General features: G+C 45.4%; 1 protein-coding gene across 2 annotated transcripts in view; it reads right to left on the bottom strand.

The window, feature by feature from the left end:
* The window catches only part of LOC135898236 (uncharacterized), a 171750-nt gene that overhangs the window by 72459 nt on the left and 78380 nt on the right, over positions 1–20911 (bottom strand). Inside the window, exons 5-6 of one of the 2 annotated variants that reach the window (XM_065427085.1) lie at positions 15906–15969; positions 3717–3932 (exon numbers count right to left, since the gene is read on the bottom strand). In XM_065427085.1, the coding sequence (XP_065283157.1) occupies positions 3807–3932; positions 15906–15969 (190 nt within the window). In that variant the 3' untranslated portion in view covers positions 3717–3806. Of the gene's footprint in view, positions 1–3716; positions 3933–15905; positions 15970–20911 lie in introns of those variants that run through there. The other variant, XM_070539504.1, reaches the window with a different exon arrangement.

The following is a 20911-nucleotide window of genomic DNA, read 5'->3' as shown; positions in this document are numbered from 1 at the left end:
AAGAATATCTGCAAATTCAACGCGCGAAGTTGTGTATGATGCTTCACTAAACATTTAACTTTCCTTTAGTATTTAGCTAGGAGAGGCATTGCATTTTACGTGGAAGAAAAATTTGGTAATTGGCGTTAACATGTTATCTGATTTTAGAAAGACACTGCCCAGCGAAGCTCTCATCATGATTCCTATTACTCTGTTGTGGTGTTCTATTCAAATATGGCCATTGATTAATGCGCAAAAAAATAGTTAGGCGCGCATTTCTTATGAAAAAGTTTGCTGCTACTTTCATCCCCCTCTGAAACAGGCCTCCAAAAAAACGAATTGCTCATGGCTGCTAACACGACGGCGCGTCATGTAGAGTATTTCACAAACACCATAGTAGCAATCACCTGAGAGAAAAGTTTCGTTGTTAAGACCGAGAGCCACTCAATTGAAAGTGATGAAATGTTTCATAGTGGCCCTCAGTAGCCTTTATCGACAATATGGCACACCCCTGATCACGTAACGGTAGCAATCGACTGTCCGTATGGCGAGGCACGCTATGTTCGCGAAACTCATCAGTTCACTACAACTTCGAATTAAAACCATAAAGCATGTTTTTACAGCGCCAACTGGAATGGCTAAAGTATTCTCGAGCTACTACACCGCAGCTTAGATTTCCTGTATACAAAAGGAAAATTCAAGCACCTTCTGTCTCACCATGTCTCGATCCAGCGTTATTCAATTATACAAACTGATAACTATTCGCTTCGTCGGTACATAAAAGAGAACCTTGCAGGCAAATTAAGTTTGCTCCAATCCAATCGCAAACATTAATAAAGAAAGCACCACAAGCCTTGCATATACTTTCACTTGATTTCTGACCCTCCACCGGGGGAATTTCGATATCTTCAATATGTCCCATACTACTAATCATTGATGCTTCGACTTCTTTCTGGCTGCAGCGATGCGGTCCAGCAGGCATACTTCACTAAAAAAATTGGGCCGAGCAGCCTGTGTCAGTTCGCCAAACAGATTCGTCATGTATATTCCTCAAGCAGCAAGCACCAGTAAATTTCTCAAGTGAGTTTGATTTGATTTAATAATTTCCATTTACACACACACATGTACAGAGGAGTGGTAAGTGGAGGTGGATGAGGGAAAAAGGTCGCACAGACGCGGCTTGAGGTAACCTCACCCCCTTAGGTACAATATGGCTGCATGGGGTAACACATCAAGCGCCATATAAATTACATAGTGGCCATAAAACATTGCAGTTATACAATATATGAAAGAACAGTGAAATATTTCCACAATAACAATGCAAAACACACTGCGGCATTGAAATAAATAAATGATATACACTAGCTAACATAGACAAAAAAAGAGGAACATAACATACATTATTAATCATTAACAAACGCGCTCTAAAGAGGTGAGTTGAACGTTTAGCACGGAAAAGGGAATATATATTGGTACATTCCTATTTGTACTCTGTAAATAGCTGTAAGACTTCATTAACTTTAGTTCAAGTTTCCGCCGTTTAAAAAAAATGAACACGTGAAGAACCGCCTAATGTTGACAAGCAGTTAAAGAAGCAAGTGAGGCGTGTAGGATCTAAGCTCCAGTATTAGTTAAGTCCCCGTGCTACTGCCGAGCGTTTCTGTGAGGAAATGCGAAAATTCGATATTGTACCATGAACTACTCGTCGTGAGCAAACCTGTTTTAGCGGAATAAAATCAACGTAACTGCTGTAGAAGTCATATAGCCAGCTTTGTGACATACTTGTTGCACCGCGGCAGGTATGGTATCATAACTGGATTCCTATAGGCTATGCTCTTGCGATTGTCTATCCGCGTATGAAAAACCCGCAATGGGCTGGTCTGCGTAGCTTCGGCTGGCACTGTAGCGTTGCCTTCGAGAGCTGCATTGTTGTCTAAGAAATTAGCTCTTTGAATAAATGTTCGCAAAGGAAGACGTCGTAAAAATATATTTGAGACGACCACCATAAGTATACAAGCAGAGAGAACGAGGGCGAACAAACGAAAACACCGCAGAAAGCGCCCGGACAACGCCCGAACTGTAGCAGACGACAGGCGCGAGTCCGTGCCCTGACGTCACGCGAGCGGCGCTCGCAGCGCCGCTCGTGTTCGTTCTCGGGGCTAATAGAAATGCTACGCTGGGAAAACTCGACTCATTCCTAACCCTGGCAACTCTACAACAAAATAGAAGTACATATTCATATCGTCACCAGGCACTATGGCAGATTGCTTTCTCACGTACTAATTATGGCTGCCAACACCTTAAACATACACTACCTTCCCTATTTAACTACTTCAACCAACAAAATGTTGATGCGCTATCTCTAAACAAAACTAAAATATTGGATTTGTTCCTATAGGTGTGCATTGTTAACTGCTCTAACAGTTCCGCAGAACTTATCATGTACTTTCGTTGCGTTTATACGTTCACACTTGTAACTATTATTCCTACAATCCAGGTTTCCGCGGCAGTGATTGTGCCCGGACATCGTGGCAGGGTTTGGGTTGTAAACTGGATGCTGTAAAGGGCGTCTTCGCGAGAAAAAAAATATTCGAGGATGTGGCGACGCCCTGGGCTACGAAGCCGAGGTGCCTGTCATGAAAGCAGCAGTCTATATGCAGATTATCTTTTTTTCTGTTTTCTATACTGGACGCACATATGTATTTGCAAGTATGTAAACTAATTTCTAAAAAAGAAAGAACGAATCCTGATGGTAACTTGTGTTTGTTGTACACTTCTGTGAAATTTGATATATTCATCTATATATATATATATATATATATATATATATATATATATATATATATATATATATATATATATATATATATATATATATATTGCTTTTGTGGTCTTATGATATATGCGACTGAGTCTGTGTTAAATAGTAATATGCAAGGTAACAGATTGTATTTGTGTACTGGGAGTTATTTGACACAACTCTATTATAACTAGTTTCTGTGTAATAACACGAAAATGTCTATGTATTTCTGTTTTAAAATACTGTTATATCCACACTTTTTGAGTGATTGTATTGCTACACCAGCCGCTACCGTGCCTATCTGGAAGACCGGAGCTTTGTCAAGCCGAAGAATTTTAGGCTTTTTTGCCGGCTTTCCCTTTTTCACCGTGTATCGAGTGGTGAAAATAAAAAATCATGCTGATGATGATGAAGTACACCAACTAGCCCAGGTATCCTTTCTCTAAGGGTAAGTATGAAATTTATTTCATTTCTAATTTCTAAATTAGGGCTTTTCAAGGCCAACGTTTTTATACGCTTCCCGAAGAAACCCTGCATTATTGGGAGTTTGGTTCTTTCCGCAAATTCTACCAACATCCCTTCTCTAGTGTTACTAGAATCGATGCCGTGATTCTCAATTGCTTGTTCACCAACCTGCTTTTCCCTCACTTTTGCATTGAAGTTGCCCATTACGACAATATACTGAGTTTGCACTTCCCTTATCGCTATTTCAAAATCTTCCTAAAACTGTTGTATTTCTTCATCATTGTGACAGAATTAGGAGCGTAGGCTCCCGCGTATTTATTATTGCTTAGGAATTCATCAGTGTTGCCCGCCATGTCGTTATAGATTACGAATACTACCCGGTACTGCTTCTAGGCATCCTCTGTGGCAATGACGAAGCGCTGCATCGGCCCCACCAGTCGATTTCACACATTTGCGCACAATACAACAGCCATCCAAAATAGGTGAACGTTTTATTTCAGCTTTACCTGTTTTAATTGAAATTAAGCTATTGAATACAGCCACAGGAATTTGTGCGTCAGAATTACTTGAATCCAAGCGGAAGTGGTTTGCCCTTCTCAAAACATACGTACATGGGCGGTTTAATCACATTTAAGACACGACACTCGCAGTTTGGAGAGCACCATGTTCCCACGCTGTTTTCACCACACTGAAAGCATCAAACAAAACAAACAAAATAAAGATTATGCACCAGCACATAAGCAAAGATAGGAAATATTTCCGAGCATTATTCGGATTGAAGACTTCTAAAATATGCCCTAAATAAAATGCACAACAGTTTCATCCTCTAAATATAATTAGAAAAGATTCAGTTTAGATTTGATATTGTAAAGTGCACCCAAGTGCCTGTTTTGTAAAACATTTTTTCCACAATTTAAACTGAGCACCACAGAAAATGTCGTTTAAAAGAAATTTCAGTAGTGCACAACCGTTTGTCCACAAGCCAGCACAATCAGAAGTACTGCCGCGACGTGTTTCGTTTTTTTTTGTTTTGACGAAAACGTCGAAAGTTCGTTGCAAAGTTGGAAAAAGGCACTTTAGATGAATCAAGTCTTTTTTGTGAACATTTGGTACAAGTACCTAGTTAATTTTTCTTTGAACGAATCAAATAAATTTTGTTCAATATATCGCACCTGTAGCCATGTAACTTCTGAATAATGTGCCTGTATGACAATGGTCTGTTTCTCGTGGATAAATGCTAAGATAAGTTGTACTAGATTTGAGTGTGCACTCTGTTCATCCGATTGAAGTCGGCCTGATTGGTATCCATAACGGCGATGGTAACGCATTTAGCTAACGAATATCGTTGCCAGTAAACCGTTGGCTATTTTTGCTCTGCTAGTGCATTCCACGAATCTTGACAGAGACCTCCACGCAACAAAGTTTCACCAATAACGTAAGCGAGCCAACGCAAGAGCTACGAGCCGCGACCTAAATATTACGCGGCGCGCCTTCCGACGTTCGTTTGGATACTCCTGCGCCAATCAGGCAGCGGACACATGTTTATTACAATGAGGATGCACGGCCTAAATTCCACCTTGCCGATGCCTAAGGAAAGAATCGAGAAACGTTTTTTATTATAAAATGAGAAAGAAAATCACAATTATTGTGGTTCATTAGCCAGGTACGCAAACTGGAGTGCGCAGCAAGACTTCATCACTTGAGCTGAAAAATGCGACGCAGCAATGTTCATTGCAGCAAAGGTTCCGCTCTTCTTGAGCTACAGCCGCATTATCTTATGCTAGCTCACCCAGATTTGTACACTTTAGAGAAAAAAAAATTACCAATTACAATTACTTCAATAAAAATGCAATTATTACAGCTATAAGTACAGTCACACGAAAGTAACTGAGGAATCAACCAAAATAATGAACAACTTTTACGCTCGTTTGATTAAGACACTTCTTGGTATTGCGCAGACAGAGTAAAGAAAACGATTTGGACTGTCCCTTTTAATGCATCTTCTGCAGCTTTCCATACATTGCGAATCCTCACAAACACTAGGTGATATGCGAAATTTTGTATGCAGGCTTTCCCGCAAAGCCAACAAGCCCTATTAACGGTGGGCGCTCCAGCTAATATTACAGTTAAACATGAGACACGCGTTTCCATAGATAGGCTGGTGCGAGGGAGGAAAGGCAGCAGGAATGGTGTCAGCAGCCTGCACTTAGATGGCTGAATACTATTTTATGCAGAGATCCGCCGCCTCGGTTAGGTTAAATTATTTGCACCGAAAAAAGCACCTGCACAGCTTCCATTTCCCATGTTGATTTTAAAATAATTCTTTGTTCATTTGCCCTCATTTTGTGGTAAATATTTCAGCAGCCTGGCGTCTTTCTTGATAGGTAATCTTCTGTTTTTCATGTGGAGAACAAAGGTAGCTGTGGAATCTGTAGATATATGCGAAAGCATTAACGTATGTCCCTTGTATTCCTTGATTACTTAATACTTCTATGACTGCTGGTATCTCCACAGAATGAAATGCCTTTTCGTAGTCTATGAAAGCCATATAGAGAGGTTGATAGCACTCTGAAGTTTTCTCAATTACCTGATTGATAACATGGGTGGGATTCATTCTACAGTATGCCTGCTAGAAACCAGCCTGTTCTTTTGGTTGACTGATGTCAAGTGTTGCCATTATCCTATCGCCAATTATTATCTTGCCGAGTATTTATAATACTAGAAGTAAGCTAACGGGCCTATAATTTTTCAATTCTTTAACGTCTCCCTTTATGTGGATTAGTATAATGTTGGCATTCTTCCAGTTCTGTGATACACTTGAAGTTGTGAGGCACAGCGTATAAAGGGCCGCAAACTTTTCAAGTATGATATTTGCTCCAACTCTGATTATTGCAACTGTTGTTCCATTATCTCCGGCCGTTTTCCCCGAGTCCTGTCTGGCAAGGCTCTCCTTACTTTATGGTTGGTTACAATAGCAGCCTGCGTATCGTATTCATTACTACTTCGAATGAAGGTAGCGTGGCTGCTATGGGCACCCTGCAGGCCAGTAGAGCTTTCTTCTGCTTTTACTACTCCATGAAAATTGCTGATGACGCTACCCTGCTTGTCTTTCACTGCATACATCTGGCCCTGTTTGATGCAAAATTTTCTGATGACTAATTTTCCGCTACGCCTCTCTTTTACTGGTTCCTCATTTTTTCGTACGCTATAATTTCAAACATTGCTTGCTTATCAGCTTTCACAGTTCAGCGAATTCTATCTGATCTAGACACTTCCATGATTTGCCGTTTCTTCATAAGGCACTGTGTTACATCGGAGAGAGTGCCTACTGGTTGCCGTTGTGCCCTATTTCCGAATTCAATCTCGGCTTCTAAAATCAATATAGTCACTGTTGCATTCATTATCTCTATGCTTTCTGTTCGACTTCCTGTTCTAGAGCTGCATATTTGTTTGTGGGCACCAGCTTCAATTCATCTGCGTTTGCTCCTACTACGTCTAGGCTGAATTATTTTCTTCTTTGTCTCTTCAAATTGAGAGTAATTCTATATATCATTCACCTATTGACACTGCATTTGCCCCTAGCTAACACTTCTACATCATGCACTATCCTTGAATTCGCAGATACCATGAAATCTAATTTCTGGTGTCTCCATCAGGGCTTTTTCCAAGTGCACTTGCTGTGACTGCGCGTCTTCAGAGCCTATTCAGAGCCTATTCTTTTCCGTGAATCCTACCAACGCTTCTCCTTCTCCTTAGAATAAATGACGTAGTTGACAATTGCTTTGCCTCAAGCCTTGTGTTTCCCTGTTTTGCATTGAAGCCTTCCATGCGTGCAGTATACTGAATGTGTACTTTCCTATTGCTAATTCAACAGCTTCACAAAACTGTTCTATTTCTTCATGATCGTGTCTAGGGGTCAGTTGAGCATAGGCTTGCACTTTCTTTAATTTGTATTTTCTACTAATCTACATTACGATGACTGCTACCCTCTCAGTAATGCTACAGAATTCAGTAATGTCTTCCGCTACGTAATTATGAATTAGAAATTCTAACCCATGTTCTCTCATACCTGGGAGACTTGTAGCCGAATACGTGGCCGTTAGATTCACGGTTTTGGTGCTTCAGCGTGAACAAGAGGTACAAAGAAAGTAAGTTCATAACACAACGCTCGTGTTCTGCGCCTCCGTTCTTTGTATCTTGCATTTTCGCTGAAATATCATAACCAAGAACCCAACATTCCAAAGAGCTCAATTAGCAGTCTTGATTCTAGGTGGCCGTTAGCTAGCAATGTGTAATCCTCACAAGTACTTCTAACCTCACTAAGGCCAATAATATCGCAGACAATGCCTCATATTTTTCAAACAGCCCGGATAAGCTAGCCTCAATTGAAAGGGCTCGCGTGGTAAACGTTGCCATGTTCAACTACCAGTAGCGGCCTGTACGGTTTGAGAGTCCTAGCCCCCTGTGCCGTGTCGCAGATCGAACTACCGCATTGGCCAATGCTCCGTTGCCACTGGGGGCTGCAGTGCTGTTCAATCCACTGAATATGCTCTCAAGTGCAATTAACTACAACCTTAGAATGACTATTCAAGCTACTAGACGTGGAAGGCTTAGCAGTAAGGATCAACGTCGAATATATCAACAACCTCTGCTTTGCAGGTGAAACTCTTCTGTTCAGCAACACTAAGGGTGAATTGCAGCAAACGATTGAGTACTTCAACCGAGAAAGTCTAAAAGTGTGCTTGAGGATTAGTATAGAAAAGATCGGTAATGTTTATTACCCTGTGAAAGGAACAACAGTTTATAGTCGCGAGTCAGCCTATAGAGACTGCACAGAAGTATGTTTCTGTAGCTTAGTTACATAAAGGGGATCCCGAACATGAAAGTTACAAAATAATAAAGCTGGCTTAGAATACATACGACAGAGATTACCGCATTCGAAGTGGTAGCTTGCTAATGTCGTTAAAAAGTGTGCAGTCACTGCATTTTACCGATGCTAACATATAGGGCAGGAACTTGGACGTTAATAAAGAAGCCTGAGAACAAGTTTAGGATCACGCCAAGAGCGATGGAACGAAAAGTGCTAGAGCTAATTTTACAAGAGGCGATGAGAGCGATGTGGATCAGAGAGAAAACGGCGAGCGCCGATATCCTAATGTACACTATCTGAAATAAAATAGAGCTGTGCACGCTAAAGCCCCTCAATCTCCCAAAGTAGCGCCATTCACTTCTCTCCTCCTCCGCTCGGCGCGGCCTCGACGGTGGCGCCGCCGGCAGTGGGCCTGCCGTAGCAGACGACGGCTAACACGCTACGGGAGGAAATCTGCGGAAAAGTTCGTTCGAGTCCTGCGGAGCAGTTTTTTCAATCTAGATCTTGCTTTGTCAGTCGGTAACTGGCCTTAAGAATGTCGTGTCGGATTTGCGGAAGAAATAGAGAAAAGCACCATTATTCAAGGCGTATTTAAGGCGTAAAGCGCGCGCACGTTGAAAGTTCGTGTTGCTGAAACACGACACAAGCACGCGGTGTGCTCAGACACGCGAGTAATTACCAGAGTTTCAGGTTTTGACAGCGCGAAAGTATGTGCACGTGGTTTCGTAGGTTAATTTACGTACCTGCAGGATGCTTTTGTTCGGCCGGCGCGTGAGAGATTCCGACTGTCTGCGGTCAGCAATGCCTGGCAGCAGGGCCGTTTCTGTTCCGCGCCTTTTACAGATGTACGTAGCTCATGCACAGGTTGTGGTGGCCATGAGCAACGTTTTCACACATAGGCGGTATAGATAATTTTAACAACTTACCAGCATATGAAATCGTTATTTATTTATTACAGTGCAAATGGTTAGAATTTGATAGAAAAGAAAGAAGGAACTTGATGGGACAACTGGAAAGAGGTTCAGAAAATAATTGTCCCCCTCCCTCATTGGCACCAGCAACACTTTTGTTGAAGTGCTAATTTTATCTCTGTATACTACGTGCGTCTGTATTCTTTTGCGTTGTAAGTTTTCACAAGGAAGCAGTGTTGCGTTAACTGGAACAGTCAAGGCACACAAGACAGAAGAAAAGTTGATTCTTGGGTTTTACATCCCAACACCACGATCTCATAAGGCACGCCATAATGGGGGCTCTGGATTAATTTTTTTTGCAGCTGGGGTTCTTTAACGCACCCCCAATGCACTGGACACGGGCCCGTTTTGACACGGGCGTCAAAAGAAGAGGTTGGAGGAGCCGTGTCACTTAACAAAGCCGCGCGTTCTTTGCCACTTGCTCGAAGTCAGCCCGCCCGATCTTGTGAATCCACACTTTTCTTCGTTATGCGTTGCGCCCGGCGGATGGTAAAACAAAAAGCTTTTTGCCGTCACTGGGTCTGTTGTGGCAACCGTAGGCGCAGCAGCACGGCATCGCAATTAAGCACTCGGCCCTAACACATTGTATAAAACTACCGCGCTCCTTCAAACCGCCTGCCGTACTTCGTCGCGGAGGCCCAAAAATGGGGGTCGCAGGCCCAAGATTGGGGGTCGCAGCGCGCTGGAAAGAAAAGATATACAAAAGCGCGGCGCCTGCTCTGCGCCGGAAAGAAAAAAATATACAAAAGCGCGGGGCCCGCTTTCACGTGACACAGATTGGCCAATGGGGGAGCGGAGGAGGCTGGGGCGACAGGAGGAGTGGAGGAGGAAGCGCCTGGGTGAGCGGGGTGGCGGAAAGATCTAAGAATGGCGCTACTTTTGGAAAATTGAGGGGCTTTAGTGCACGCCATGTAATAAGTAGGGCAAATAACCCATGGGCCACTAGAGTTACAGAATGTGTGCCAAAGGAAGCCACGCACAGCCGATGACGGCTTGAAATTAGGTGGGTTGATGATATAAAGTAATTAGCAGGGGCAAGTTTTAATCAGATGGTGCAAGACAAGGGTAATTAGAGATCACTGAGAGAGGACTTCGTCTTGCATTGCACATAAAGATGGACCGATGATGACATTGATGATTATGGAAGTAATACCATCAGCAGGGGCCTGAAAACTCTCTCGCTGTGAGAGTTAGAAGGCCGGCTGGTGTCGTAACGTACGCACACCTTGAGCACAAGCTGGCTATTACTCTGCGCCCTCATCCTCTCTAACGTGCAGCGTTCGTTGTTACTTTAACCTTTAAAAAACCCGGTTTGGGCCAATTGAAGCCTCTGAGAATTGTGTGTAGGTGATATGGTGGCATTAACATCTTGAGTGGCCTTTGCTATATCAGCAAGGCAACTTCAGTTCCTTTGGTCGGCCGACATCTGCTGGAGCCAGTAACACGCGGAAACAAACATTGAGACGCCGTGTTTGCTTGTATAGACATGCGTATCCGCAAAGCTGCTTTGTAACAGGAACTCACTTGTTACACTGTGCTTTCTGCCAAATTAAGGTTCCCAAAATTTCATCACCTGTTACAGATTGTTTCATTGATAACGTTACTAATTGCATTTTATTGGTTATTGAAAACAGTGGCCGGTAATTGGTCAAAACGTCAAACAGTAAGTATCAAAATTACCAAAGTGTACAAATATGTGCGATTAGTAATTTGCATGTTATTGCGTACGTACAAGTATGATCTCACGACAACGGGCGAGAATATATCAAATGCTTAGGGAAAAAACGAGCTGGCTGACGCAGGAACATTGAAAAATGGTGGCCTCAAACACAGTCGCACGAGTTCTTTTACACAGAAGGAAGGAGCTCTCTCGGGCAGTGCGTAATACAACATTGTGCGGACAACCGTCACCACAGAAAAAAGACAATCCCAATTGAAACGGTCGGTAAGTGCACGTTTATTGTGACTAATAACGTGCCGTGACGATGCTCTGGTGGACCGTTTGTCTGTAGATAGAACCTTCAGGTTATGCATGGGAGCGTGTTCTGAGGCGCGAGAAACTTATTCGAGAAGACCGAAATAGATTGTCGTTCTACCATTGTGAAGCTAAACGCGATGTGTTCCATTGCGCAAAAGCGCGAAGTGGAGACACAAACCTGCAATCTCACAGGTTTCACCGGAACAAAGAGGCACATCTCAGTGCACCATGTGAAATGACTGACAGCCTTTGCAACCGAATGTTTGCTTGTTTTAGTCTACATCAGGAGGTCATATAGATCAGTCCTGAAAAAATTCGAATGGTCCCGAGTGGCACCGGAGAAAACGGAGTAGACCAGCCGGAGCGGATGATGAGCAGTCATGTTGTGGATAAAAGTAATATGATGCAACGTATTTCCTTACAGTTGTGTAAAGGCCCGACAAGAGCACGCAGGTCGCCTAGAACACTGCATGACCGGAAGTCTGGACGACGATAGGAAGGAACCCACTTGTTGCTGATGTGTTGGTAAATGTTACAGTATGGTACCTTACCATCAAGACACAAGTTGTTGAATTGGCCTCCGAGGCGCTTGTTCGGTGGCTGCATAACGCCACTCTTGACGTCAATGAGCGTAATGATGTTCAGGTTGCCTCATACGGGTCGATGGCATCTGACGTTGTGTTGCTTCACATGTCCACGGGCGAAGGAAAAAGATGTGCAATCCCGCCACAGCCTCACTGAGGTGGGATACATAGGTAGAGGGCGCCGCGAAGGCACGTTACAGTGGACAGTGGGGAAGTAAATTGACGTCCAGAAGTTTCTTTGCAGGTTTGTATGTTACTGTAGAGATGTATCATTGTAAGTGAGGTGTGCAGTGTGTGAGACGGTCAGTCAAGCTGTTTGGCTACGACAACCAACAGAGATCATGTGGTCACTCACACCGGCAAAATAAATGACGTGCCCAACAGGCGAAAAAACTGCATGGCACACACAAAAACAGGAGAGTCGTGCTCGGATGTGTTAAATATTGAATGTTACTGGAGCTACAACTACACATCGCCGAAAGTGCAAGGTCCAAGATAATGATTTGCCAATCCTACATTAATGGTGAATGTAAAATATCTCATAAAGGGCCTAAAAAACTAGGCAGTAAGACGTGTCTTTAGCATATTTAATAAATATATGATCGCTCATGCGGTGACGCGTAATATAATCATAAAATGTTCGACAAATACATGACGAAATGAACGCTAAGTAAATGAGTCCATACCATTGCACGATAAAGATTGATGTTAATGTGGTTCGCATTCAAGCAATATTGTGACGCACTGTATCGCTCCTATCAAAGCGCGTCATGGATGAGTCTTGTATGCAACTGGGCTCCGTTGTAACGCATTCATCGAGACACGTGGCGCGATCGGGTGGTGCCTCGGCTAGATGGCGCAGCGTGTCAGTATGAATGTGTGAGAGAGGAGCCTGGAACAAGAGCTCGGTAGGACAACTCACAGCCGTGTTCCAAAGGGGACGCTTAGAGCATCCATGCATCTATCTATCCAATGCGTGAATGGAGAAGTGAGGTGTCCGGCAGCCGCTAATTCTGGCTGCATCGCTGGGTCCTCCCCCCTCCCCCCCAAAAAAAGATTGGCCAAGTGTATACTTGTATAAAGAACACAACTTCCATTCCGCCAAGCACCGGATAAAGTATGAAAAGTTTTCTTTTGTCACGGAGGGCAGGACATACCCTGTGCAAGGACAAGTTGGCGTAACAGGGGTGCATTGAAGAACAGCGCATACTTAGTGACAGAGGGTGGCGTTGAGGAGGCTTATTGAAATGCAGCGATTCGCCTAGTGGCACAGAGCGGGTAGCCCACGTTGGCGTCAAACAGCTTTATTGAAGAATGGCACATGCCAAGCGGCACAAGTTGCTATCAAAAATTTCCATTCAAGTACCGCAAATACAAAGTGTTACATTGTAAATGGCCCAACTTGGTCCAACTGTTGCTTTCGAACAGTGCCCTTTGAACACAGCTACCGATGCTCTACCCTAACACCACGGACTCCCCAGCGACCCAAGTTCGCGGCGAAACTGTCAAAGCCATGGATACCTAGGGACATGGAAACATACCAGAATATGCGCGAAGTATATTAGGAGTACAACGCACATAATAATTTGCTGCATTTCGAATATTTTTCAAACCACAATACAGCGTCTTCAGGGCCCCTAAGCTCAAGGGCACGGAGGCGCGTGCTCTACAAATGTTACTGTTGCAGCGAAGCACTCTCATGAAAAACTGCTACAAATTGCCTTGGTGTATTGCAACATCACAGAATTTGTGGTATAACCGCGCCTCTTAACTAAGGGACAACGCTAGATGAAATTGGAAGTGGTGTCTGTTTCCTAGTCAGCAAAAAGTTTTTCTCTTTCACACTCTGTTTCCTAGCACTAGAGCAATGCGTGCCGTCTGTTCAGCAGCGGAGCATGTTTGGCTGGCTTAAGCGACAAATTGCTCGACGGGTGCGTTCAGAACAACGCGAATGCCATATCCCCACACGTTGTGAAAGATATAGGGGACTCAAACAAATGGCAGAGGACGGGCCGTTAGAATTGATTTTAAAGTCTCAAAGGTCATGTTAAAGCCCGGAGGACACATGAACGTTATAGTGGAGGATGAGAGCATTGGAAGTGGTACAGCTAGCCTAGAGAAAACATCAAGAAAACGCCGCTAATACAACGCATGTAAAAAAACGAACGCATTTGTGATTGCGTAAACGAGGAAGTTATAGGAGATCAAGTACATTGTCAGGGTATGGCTGATTATGGCGATGCTATTAACGCGACAGTGCTTCCTAATGGCTGTTATACAAATTGGCTATTCTTGGTGACTGAATGCAAGCGCTCGCGAGACACGTGAGGCCTTAATCTAACCGCTGTAAATGCTAGGACAAGCTGGTGGAAAATATGACTATTTCTTTCAAGCAAAGGCATGTCTTTATTTATAACGACGAAATACCACCTCAGTCGTTCTATTTAAAACTATCAGGATCACTGGTGAATGCGAGTGAGGGAGCAAGACACAGCAGCTGCAACACCCTACGACCCTTAGAAATTTAGCATGATGCCTTTTAGACCTTGTGCCAACAAGGTCTAAAAGGCATCATGTTAAATTGCAACAGTTGCAACTGCTTTGTTTCGCTCCAACACTTGTATTGACCAGTGATGGAGAGTCACTTCACGCCTTACATGATTACGTCCCCAATCGCGGGCAGTGGAATGCGCACTGAGCCACCTTTTTCAAGGAAAGCTTTCTTCGCCTAGCATCCCCGGGCATAACATTGGTGCTGCGGGGCCTGCGGGGCCTGAATGCAGCTGGTTCAATGTGTATCTCGGCAGTTATATTTGATATTGTATAAAATAAGGCAAGAGAGGGACGCAGCAAAATTAGTTTTGAAGAAAGACTCAGTAACATGGCTGAAAATAAATGGGCAGCTGAAGTGCTCAAGTTTCTGTATTGGAAAGCATGGACACAAAATTCAGGAAGAGGTCAAGAAAGTTGGGAACCAATTACAGGGTATATGATACTTTAAATCCACAACCAGGAATCATCAGAACGGATGTGAGCGAAATGCAGACAGTAAATTGGATCCAAAGAATGAAAACAAAACGGACCATGAAGATTTACCAGAATAAGAGAAAATAAAATAGAAACGAAAACCTGTACGATAACATGGTGGACAGTGCCTTGCTATTGAAGGCCCGAGCCGGTTGCCTAAGAATGAAATCATACCGGAGTAAATATTCGAAACTAGATGAGGCATGTGTATGCTGCAGAAAAAATGCGGAGGTTGCTCAGCATATTCTGACATAATGTGAAGGGATTCATCCAGCGAGAACTATAGTAAACGAAGACTTTCTAGAAACGCTTGGGTTTAAAGTGGACGGTAGCGTCAGCCGTTCAGCAGTCGAGAAAAGTAACAGTCGTTTAGTGAATTGGTGGAACGAAAGCAGGGAAAAAAAGAGATATAGGAAATGCATGCAAAAACTCTTGATGAAAAGCATGTATAGCATGCCTGATTAGATCAAGTAGGCTGGGTGATTAGTTGTCACCGCCCCGTTTCAAACGGGCTGCAAAGAAATCATCGCCATCATCAATGTTTGGCATAAAGCCGGTTATAATCGCAACACACGCTGCGCGCCAGATGCAACAGGCAGCACGCCCAAGCGTGACGCACAAATACATTGCATGCACAAATAGTCACGCGCGCGGCCGCATGTGTGCGTATGTGCAGCATATACCCTGATTGTTATAGCATCTCCGCCAAGCGCGAGTGGCTTTTTGAACTGAATTTTTCAAAGTAAATTGTGTTGGAAAATTTGTAAAGTGCGACTTACACAGAAGCTGAAGACAAGATAGCTTCAGGCTGTAATTAGAATGTACGGGAAAACAACTCTATTGCGCAGAAACTAAAAGACAAATGGCATTTCGAGCTGCCGCTAGAAGTCTGTCTGTGTGACTGCAGTCGCTAGGTGACGGTACCTATTTCGGGTGAGCACAAGCCCACGAAAAACGGTGACCGACAAGAGGCTTACAGCTTCGCTGTAAATTTGCAGGAGTCAGACGCTCCTCCTACTGCCCTGTCGCGAAGGGTGGAGCGGAGAGAGCCGAGTCCATTGACACCGCCCCATTCTGAGCCCCACCTTTCTCAGGAAGGCGTTGTCTTTGAATGAATGCAACTGGGTGTTTTATCACCTTCTAGATTATTCTTGTTTTGACATATGCACTTACGCAAGTAGAATAAAACGTTAAGATTGTCAGCCATTTGGGTAGTAGAAATTATACTTACATATCCAGGACACACCTCAGCAAAATGAACTGGCTGGTGTTGTTTGGAATGGTTCCTTGCGAGCCTGGGAGAAATAAAAGAAGTAATTCCATCTATTGGGGATAACCGAAAGATATGCATTGTTGATGCTGCTCAGGATACACAAGGCTCCATCAAACATGAAAAGCACTGGGGTAAAATTGCGCAAATGAATAGCAAAAGAAACACCTTCGTGAGAAATTTCATCCTGCTTCGAGTATGCTATATCACACAACAAAGACACAAAGGAGTGTACTCAAGCCTTTCTAGAGTAAGCATTTTACGTGCCGTTCGAAAGATTGTACAAAAGAAATATGAAACGACACAGCATGTGGAGTCTGCTCTTATATGGTGAAGCCTGCACATGAACATAACCAGCTTTGATCATCAATTCAGCAATAACATATCGTTAGCTTAATTTCCTTTTGTCTGAACTCACAAGGCGACTGAATGAATTCTTTAGAAATGCCAGCTGTTTCTACATTCACTTTCGAAATGTCTCTCAAGTCCCCATAAAAAGTTTCTTGCACAATATAAAAAAGATAATGTGGAATAAGGAGTTACGCATATAATAAGGTAACATTTCTGTTTTATATTGAATAAAAATTTTGATGGCCTTTAGAATCCTCTACTCAGTATGTGAGGCATTGTATAGATAGAAAATACCTTGAATTTTTGCTGCACGAGCATTCACCGGATGGTGTAAAACAATACTTTTTTACTGATATTAGTCTTCGTGATATATGACAGGCTTACCCGCTCATTTTAACACAATAAGATACGTCCAGGACAAAGCACACATGAGGAAAACAAAGCATGGAACTTGCTAAGTATTGCTGTGTGGCAGACAAACGATATTCACACTACCTTTATTGACCCTTCGCAATTGCACTTGCAGTATCATCTCAGGCAAGGCACCATTTGCTGACAAATAAGTGGGTCGCGACAAATGTCTTACAATGTTTCTATGTCAACTACTTTCACTCATGACGATGAAGTTGAAAACTGATTCGACGTGTTGTTTTGGAGCGAACATGTGTCATTTCGCTGTGCCTCCTTGTGGGGGTCATTGCCCCCTGCTATTTCTTGGAAACGAGGTGGCTAGCCGACTGGGACGCCAGCACAGCCACTCGGCAAACGTCCTCTTACTTTCAAATAAAGCCAGCCCACTCGCCGTTCTCAACCTGTGAAAGCGTGTATTCCTTGCCTCCGCGAAACCAAGCTACCAATGAGTGGTGCCCCAGGGCATTTACGTTTTCTTTTTTTTTTTAACACTAGCCATGCGTGAGGCTGCTACTACTGCTGCTGACAGAGACGATGCGATGATTACGTCTCCTGTCATCACCGCAGAGCTTCAGCTTACCAGCTTTTGGCCCAACAATCCTCGAATTTGGTTTATGGAAGTAGAGACACGTTTTAAACTCCAGCGCATCACTCCGATGACAGCAAATTATCTGCACGTCGTCGCCGCACTACCCTCCTACATCGCTGATGCCATATAGTACATGCTAGGGGGTGCGCCTTCGGCCACAGCATACGACGACCTGAAACGCATGGTCCTGCAGCGCCTTGAGCCATGGTGACATTATCGGCTCCAACAGCTCTTCACCGAGGAACTCGGCGAGAAACTACCGTCGCAACTCCTGCACCGGTTGCGTCAATTACTGGGTGAGCACTGCCGAAACGAGAGCCAGATTCTAATTTTGTGCGAGCTGTTCCTGCAACACCTCCGACAGTCCGCACGCAAGGTACTGGCGGGTTACAATGAGAGAAGTCTCGATCGACTAGCTGCACTGGCTGACCGCATTTACGGCTGCTCGTCTACGCCCTAGACACACATCGAATCTGCGAGAGCCCCAGAGCCAGAATACCGACTCTCGCGCCTAGAGGAAACAGTTGATGACCTTACTAGAGCAATGGAGAAGCTGACGACTGATTGCAACATTGGCGACCAACTTCGGCGCCACCATTCGCCTTCACAGTCTCGCAGTGCACGTTGAGACTCGCCGCGGCAGCTATGCTGGTACTACCGTCGCTTTAGCGAAGAATCATTTCGCTGCACTCAGCCTTGTTCGTGGACTGGAAACGCACCGGCCACTCACTAACGGCGGCAAGCGACAACGGCCCTCGAGCAAGCCACCTGTTTTAGAGCGCAGCTCTTTGGCGTCCGTTCCTGGGTTTCGCGTCGTCGTCGGCGTTGTCGTCGGCCTCGTAACCAGCTCCGCCCCCCTTTCATCCCCCCAGCGCTAGCAGCGACCGACTGATACCGCTGGATGCCGCTGACGCCGCTAGAGAGTCAAGATAACGTGACTGCATAGAACACCGTCGCCGCCATGCAGAAAGAGGAGGAAAGGGTCCCCCCCCCCTATTCTTGTGTGGCGGATAGGGTGCTCTTCAGTTGCCGACGCGCCGGTTATTTCACGTAGGCCTCGGCACGTCGACGACTACGTGACCACCTTCCCACGGCTAGACCTGGTTCTTAGCGCTGCGGAAGCGAGGGTATCATATTGTTTGTGTCGGCATCGGCGGCGTTGTCCCTGAAACCAACTCCGCAGCTGGGGTTGACTCACTATCGGCGTCAGCGGCATCAGTCAGTCGCTGCTATCTCTTCCCTCCTCCCTTTATCGTGTTGTCCGCTTGCTGCGCGCGCTTCTGCCCCCATCGTTTGCCGCTGGGTGTACACGCCGCCCCCCTCCCCCCTCTTCCTGCGAGTCTCCGGTTGTCAAAGCGCCGGCTCGAACTTAATTCCTTTCTTCGCTCCTCCTCCAATGCAACCCCTGTGCGGTGGCAATCAGAGAGCCAGATCGGTGGCGGCGGATCTGTATATGTGCACCGCCCGAGCCGAAATTGCCGCTGCCGTTCGCCCTGTGCGGTGGCAATCAGAGAGCCAGATTGGTGGCGGCGGATCTGTATATGTGCACCGCCCGAGCCGAAATTGCCGCTGCCGTTCGCCACTGCGAAATTATCTGCCAGTTCTTTCTGAGCCATGAGCGAGACGACCGATGGAAGTCCTCCGTCTGCTGCTGCTACTGCTGCTGCTAAACGAGCTGCCAGAGCAGAGGCCCAGCGCCGTCGCCGTCGGAATCCAGAGGTGCGTGCCGCCGAAGCAGAAGCTTACCGTCGCCGCCGTCGAGATTATCCAGGAGTACGCGTCGCCGAAGCAGAGGCTAAGCGCCACCGCCGAGAAGACCCTGCTGTTCGCGCCGCCGAAGCGGAGGCTCATCGCCACCGTCGAGAGCAACCAGCAGTAAGCGAGGCTGAAGCAGAAGCTCATCGCCGCCGCCGAGAAGACCCTGCAGTTCGCGCCGCCGAAGCGGAGGCTCATCGCCGCCGTCGAGAGCAACCAGCAGTAAGCGAGGCTGAAGCAGAAGCTCATCGCCGCCGCCGAGAAGACCCTGCCGTTCGCACCGCCGAAGCGGAGGCTCATCGCCGCCGTCGAGAGCAACCAGCAGTAAGCGAGGCTGAAGCAGAAGCTCATCGCCGTCGCAGAGAAGACTCTACCGTTCGCGCGGCCGAGGCCGAGGCCAAACGCAAACAAAGGCTCGCAAACAGTCAGGGTGCAACAAATGCTTTCCGGCGACAGTTTACAGACAATCCGTTTGGAAGTTTGTGTTCAGTGTGTGATCGGCTCTGGTTCCAAAATGACGTGAAACCGCTTCCGGATACGTGCCGTGAGAATCTCCGGTGTGCGTTTCCCACACGTCTTTCGCCAACTCAATCTATCGAAAAGGTGAAACAGCTTATTTGCTGCGCTCAAATTTCGCATTAGGAAGTAACGTAATCGCCGGTAATTTTTTTTTTTCGTAGTCGAACGCCTCACCAACATCCACCTCCTCGTCAACAATAATGCCGAGCTGTCTATGATTTCCGTCACGGCCACAGATCGCAAACGCGGCAAATCACACGCATGTCACAGGCAGTGAACAACACTGCAATCGCGTCGTATGGGCACGAGTAAATAACGCTAGATATTGGACTCTGGTGTTTGCACGGATGGGTGTTTGTGACCGCCAACGTTAGCTTTGCCGTACAGGGAACGGGCTTCCTCAGCCATTTCAACCTAGGTGAAATGGCTGTGCAGCATTGGGCTGAATGTGCGTGATTTTAAGTTTCAGTGGTGTATGGATTCCTTACAGCTTAAGGTTTCTTCTATCTTAGCAAAAATAACTGCTTCAGTGACAGCTATTTTACGACGTATTTCAGTGCCTCAGGTGGTTGATGCATTAGATCAGAAAAAATGTGCATTAAATGAAGGAGCCTATACATTCAAAAGCTTTGAAAGCTTGACCATTGCTTTACTTCGGTCTTTCTCATTCTACATATTGCAGGAATCTCCTCTACTCTTTACTCAAAATACAGTTCACAGCCCGAGGACCTCATGCATATTCCCAATATCAAAAGACGATTGCAAGGCTGCCAAGACAGTATATGAAGACCACCACGCACAATCGAAGGGCTTAATTGGCTGTGATGCCAATAGCGTTCAGCTGTTTAATGAGGGACTAACTTGATTGGAGACTCGAGACAATAGTCTTGGTGCGTGCCCAATTGTTTGTGTTGCCGCAGCAGGAGAAGCTTCAGTGGTGGTGGTGGTAACAACTTTATTGACAATCCGGCAAATTCGTGGCCTGGGCCTAAGCTGCCCCCGATGACGTCCGGAGATCCTCGCCAGCTCACGGACTTGCTGGATGGCCCATAGTTGATTTTAGAGGTTTGAGCTGCGCAACGCGGCCGTCCATCGCACCACAGCTTCATCTGGAGAACGTCGAGTTGATGTCTGAATATATCCTCCTGAGATAGACGGCGTTGGGGAAGGTCCTTCTTGTAATGCCTCCAGTCTACCGCTTGGGCCCTGTCGAGTTTGTGATTAGGGGGCGCATAAACACGCCTGGAGTTTTGAAAAAAATTTGTATTATAATGACCAGAAGCTTCAGTGCTCGCAACTTTTTTTTTGGTCTACCATACAACAGCACACACCCACTAACGTG

The sequence above is a fragment of the Dermacentor albipictus genome, chromosome 5 (genome assembly GCF_038994185.2).
Source record: "Dermacentor albipictus isolate Rhodes 1998 colony chromosome 5, USDA_Dalb.pri_finalv2, whole genome shotgun sequence".
Lineage (NCBI taxonomy): Eukaryota > Metazoa > Arthropoda > Arachnida > Ixodida > Ixodidae > Dermacentor > Dermacentor albipictus.
Note: the sequence above shows the minus strand (reverse complement) of the source record. Positions and strands in the feature narration are given on the sequence as shown.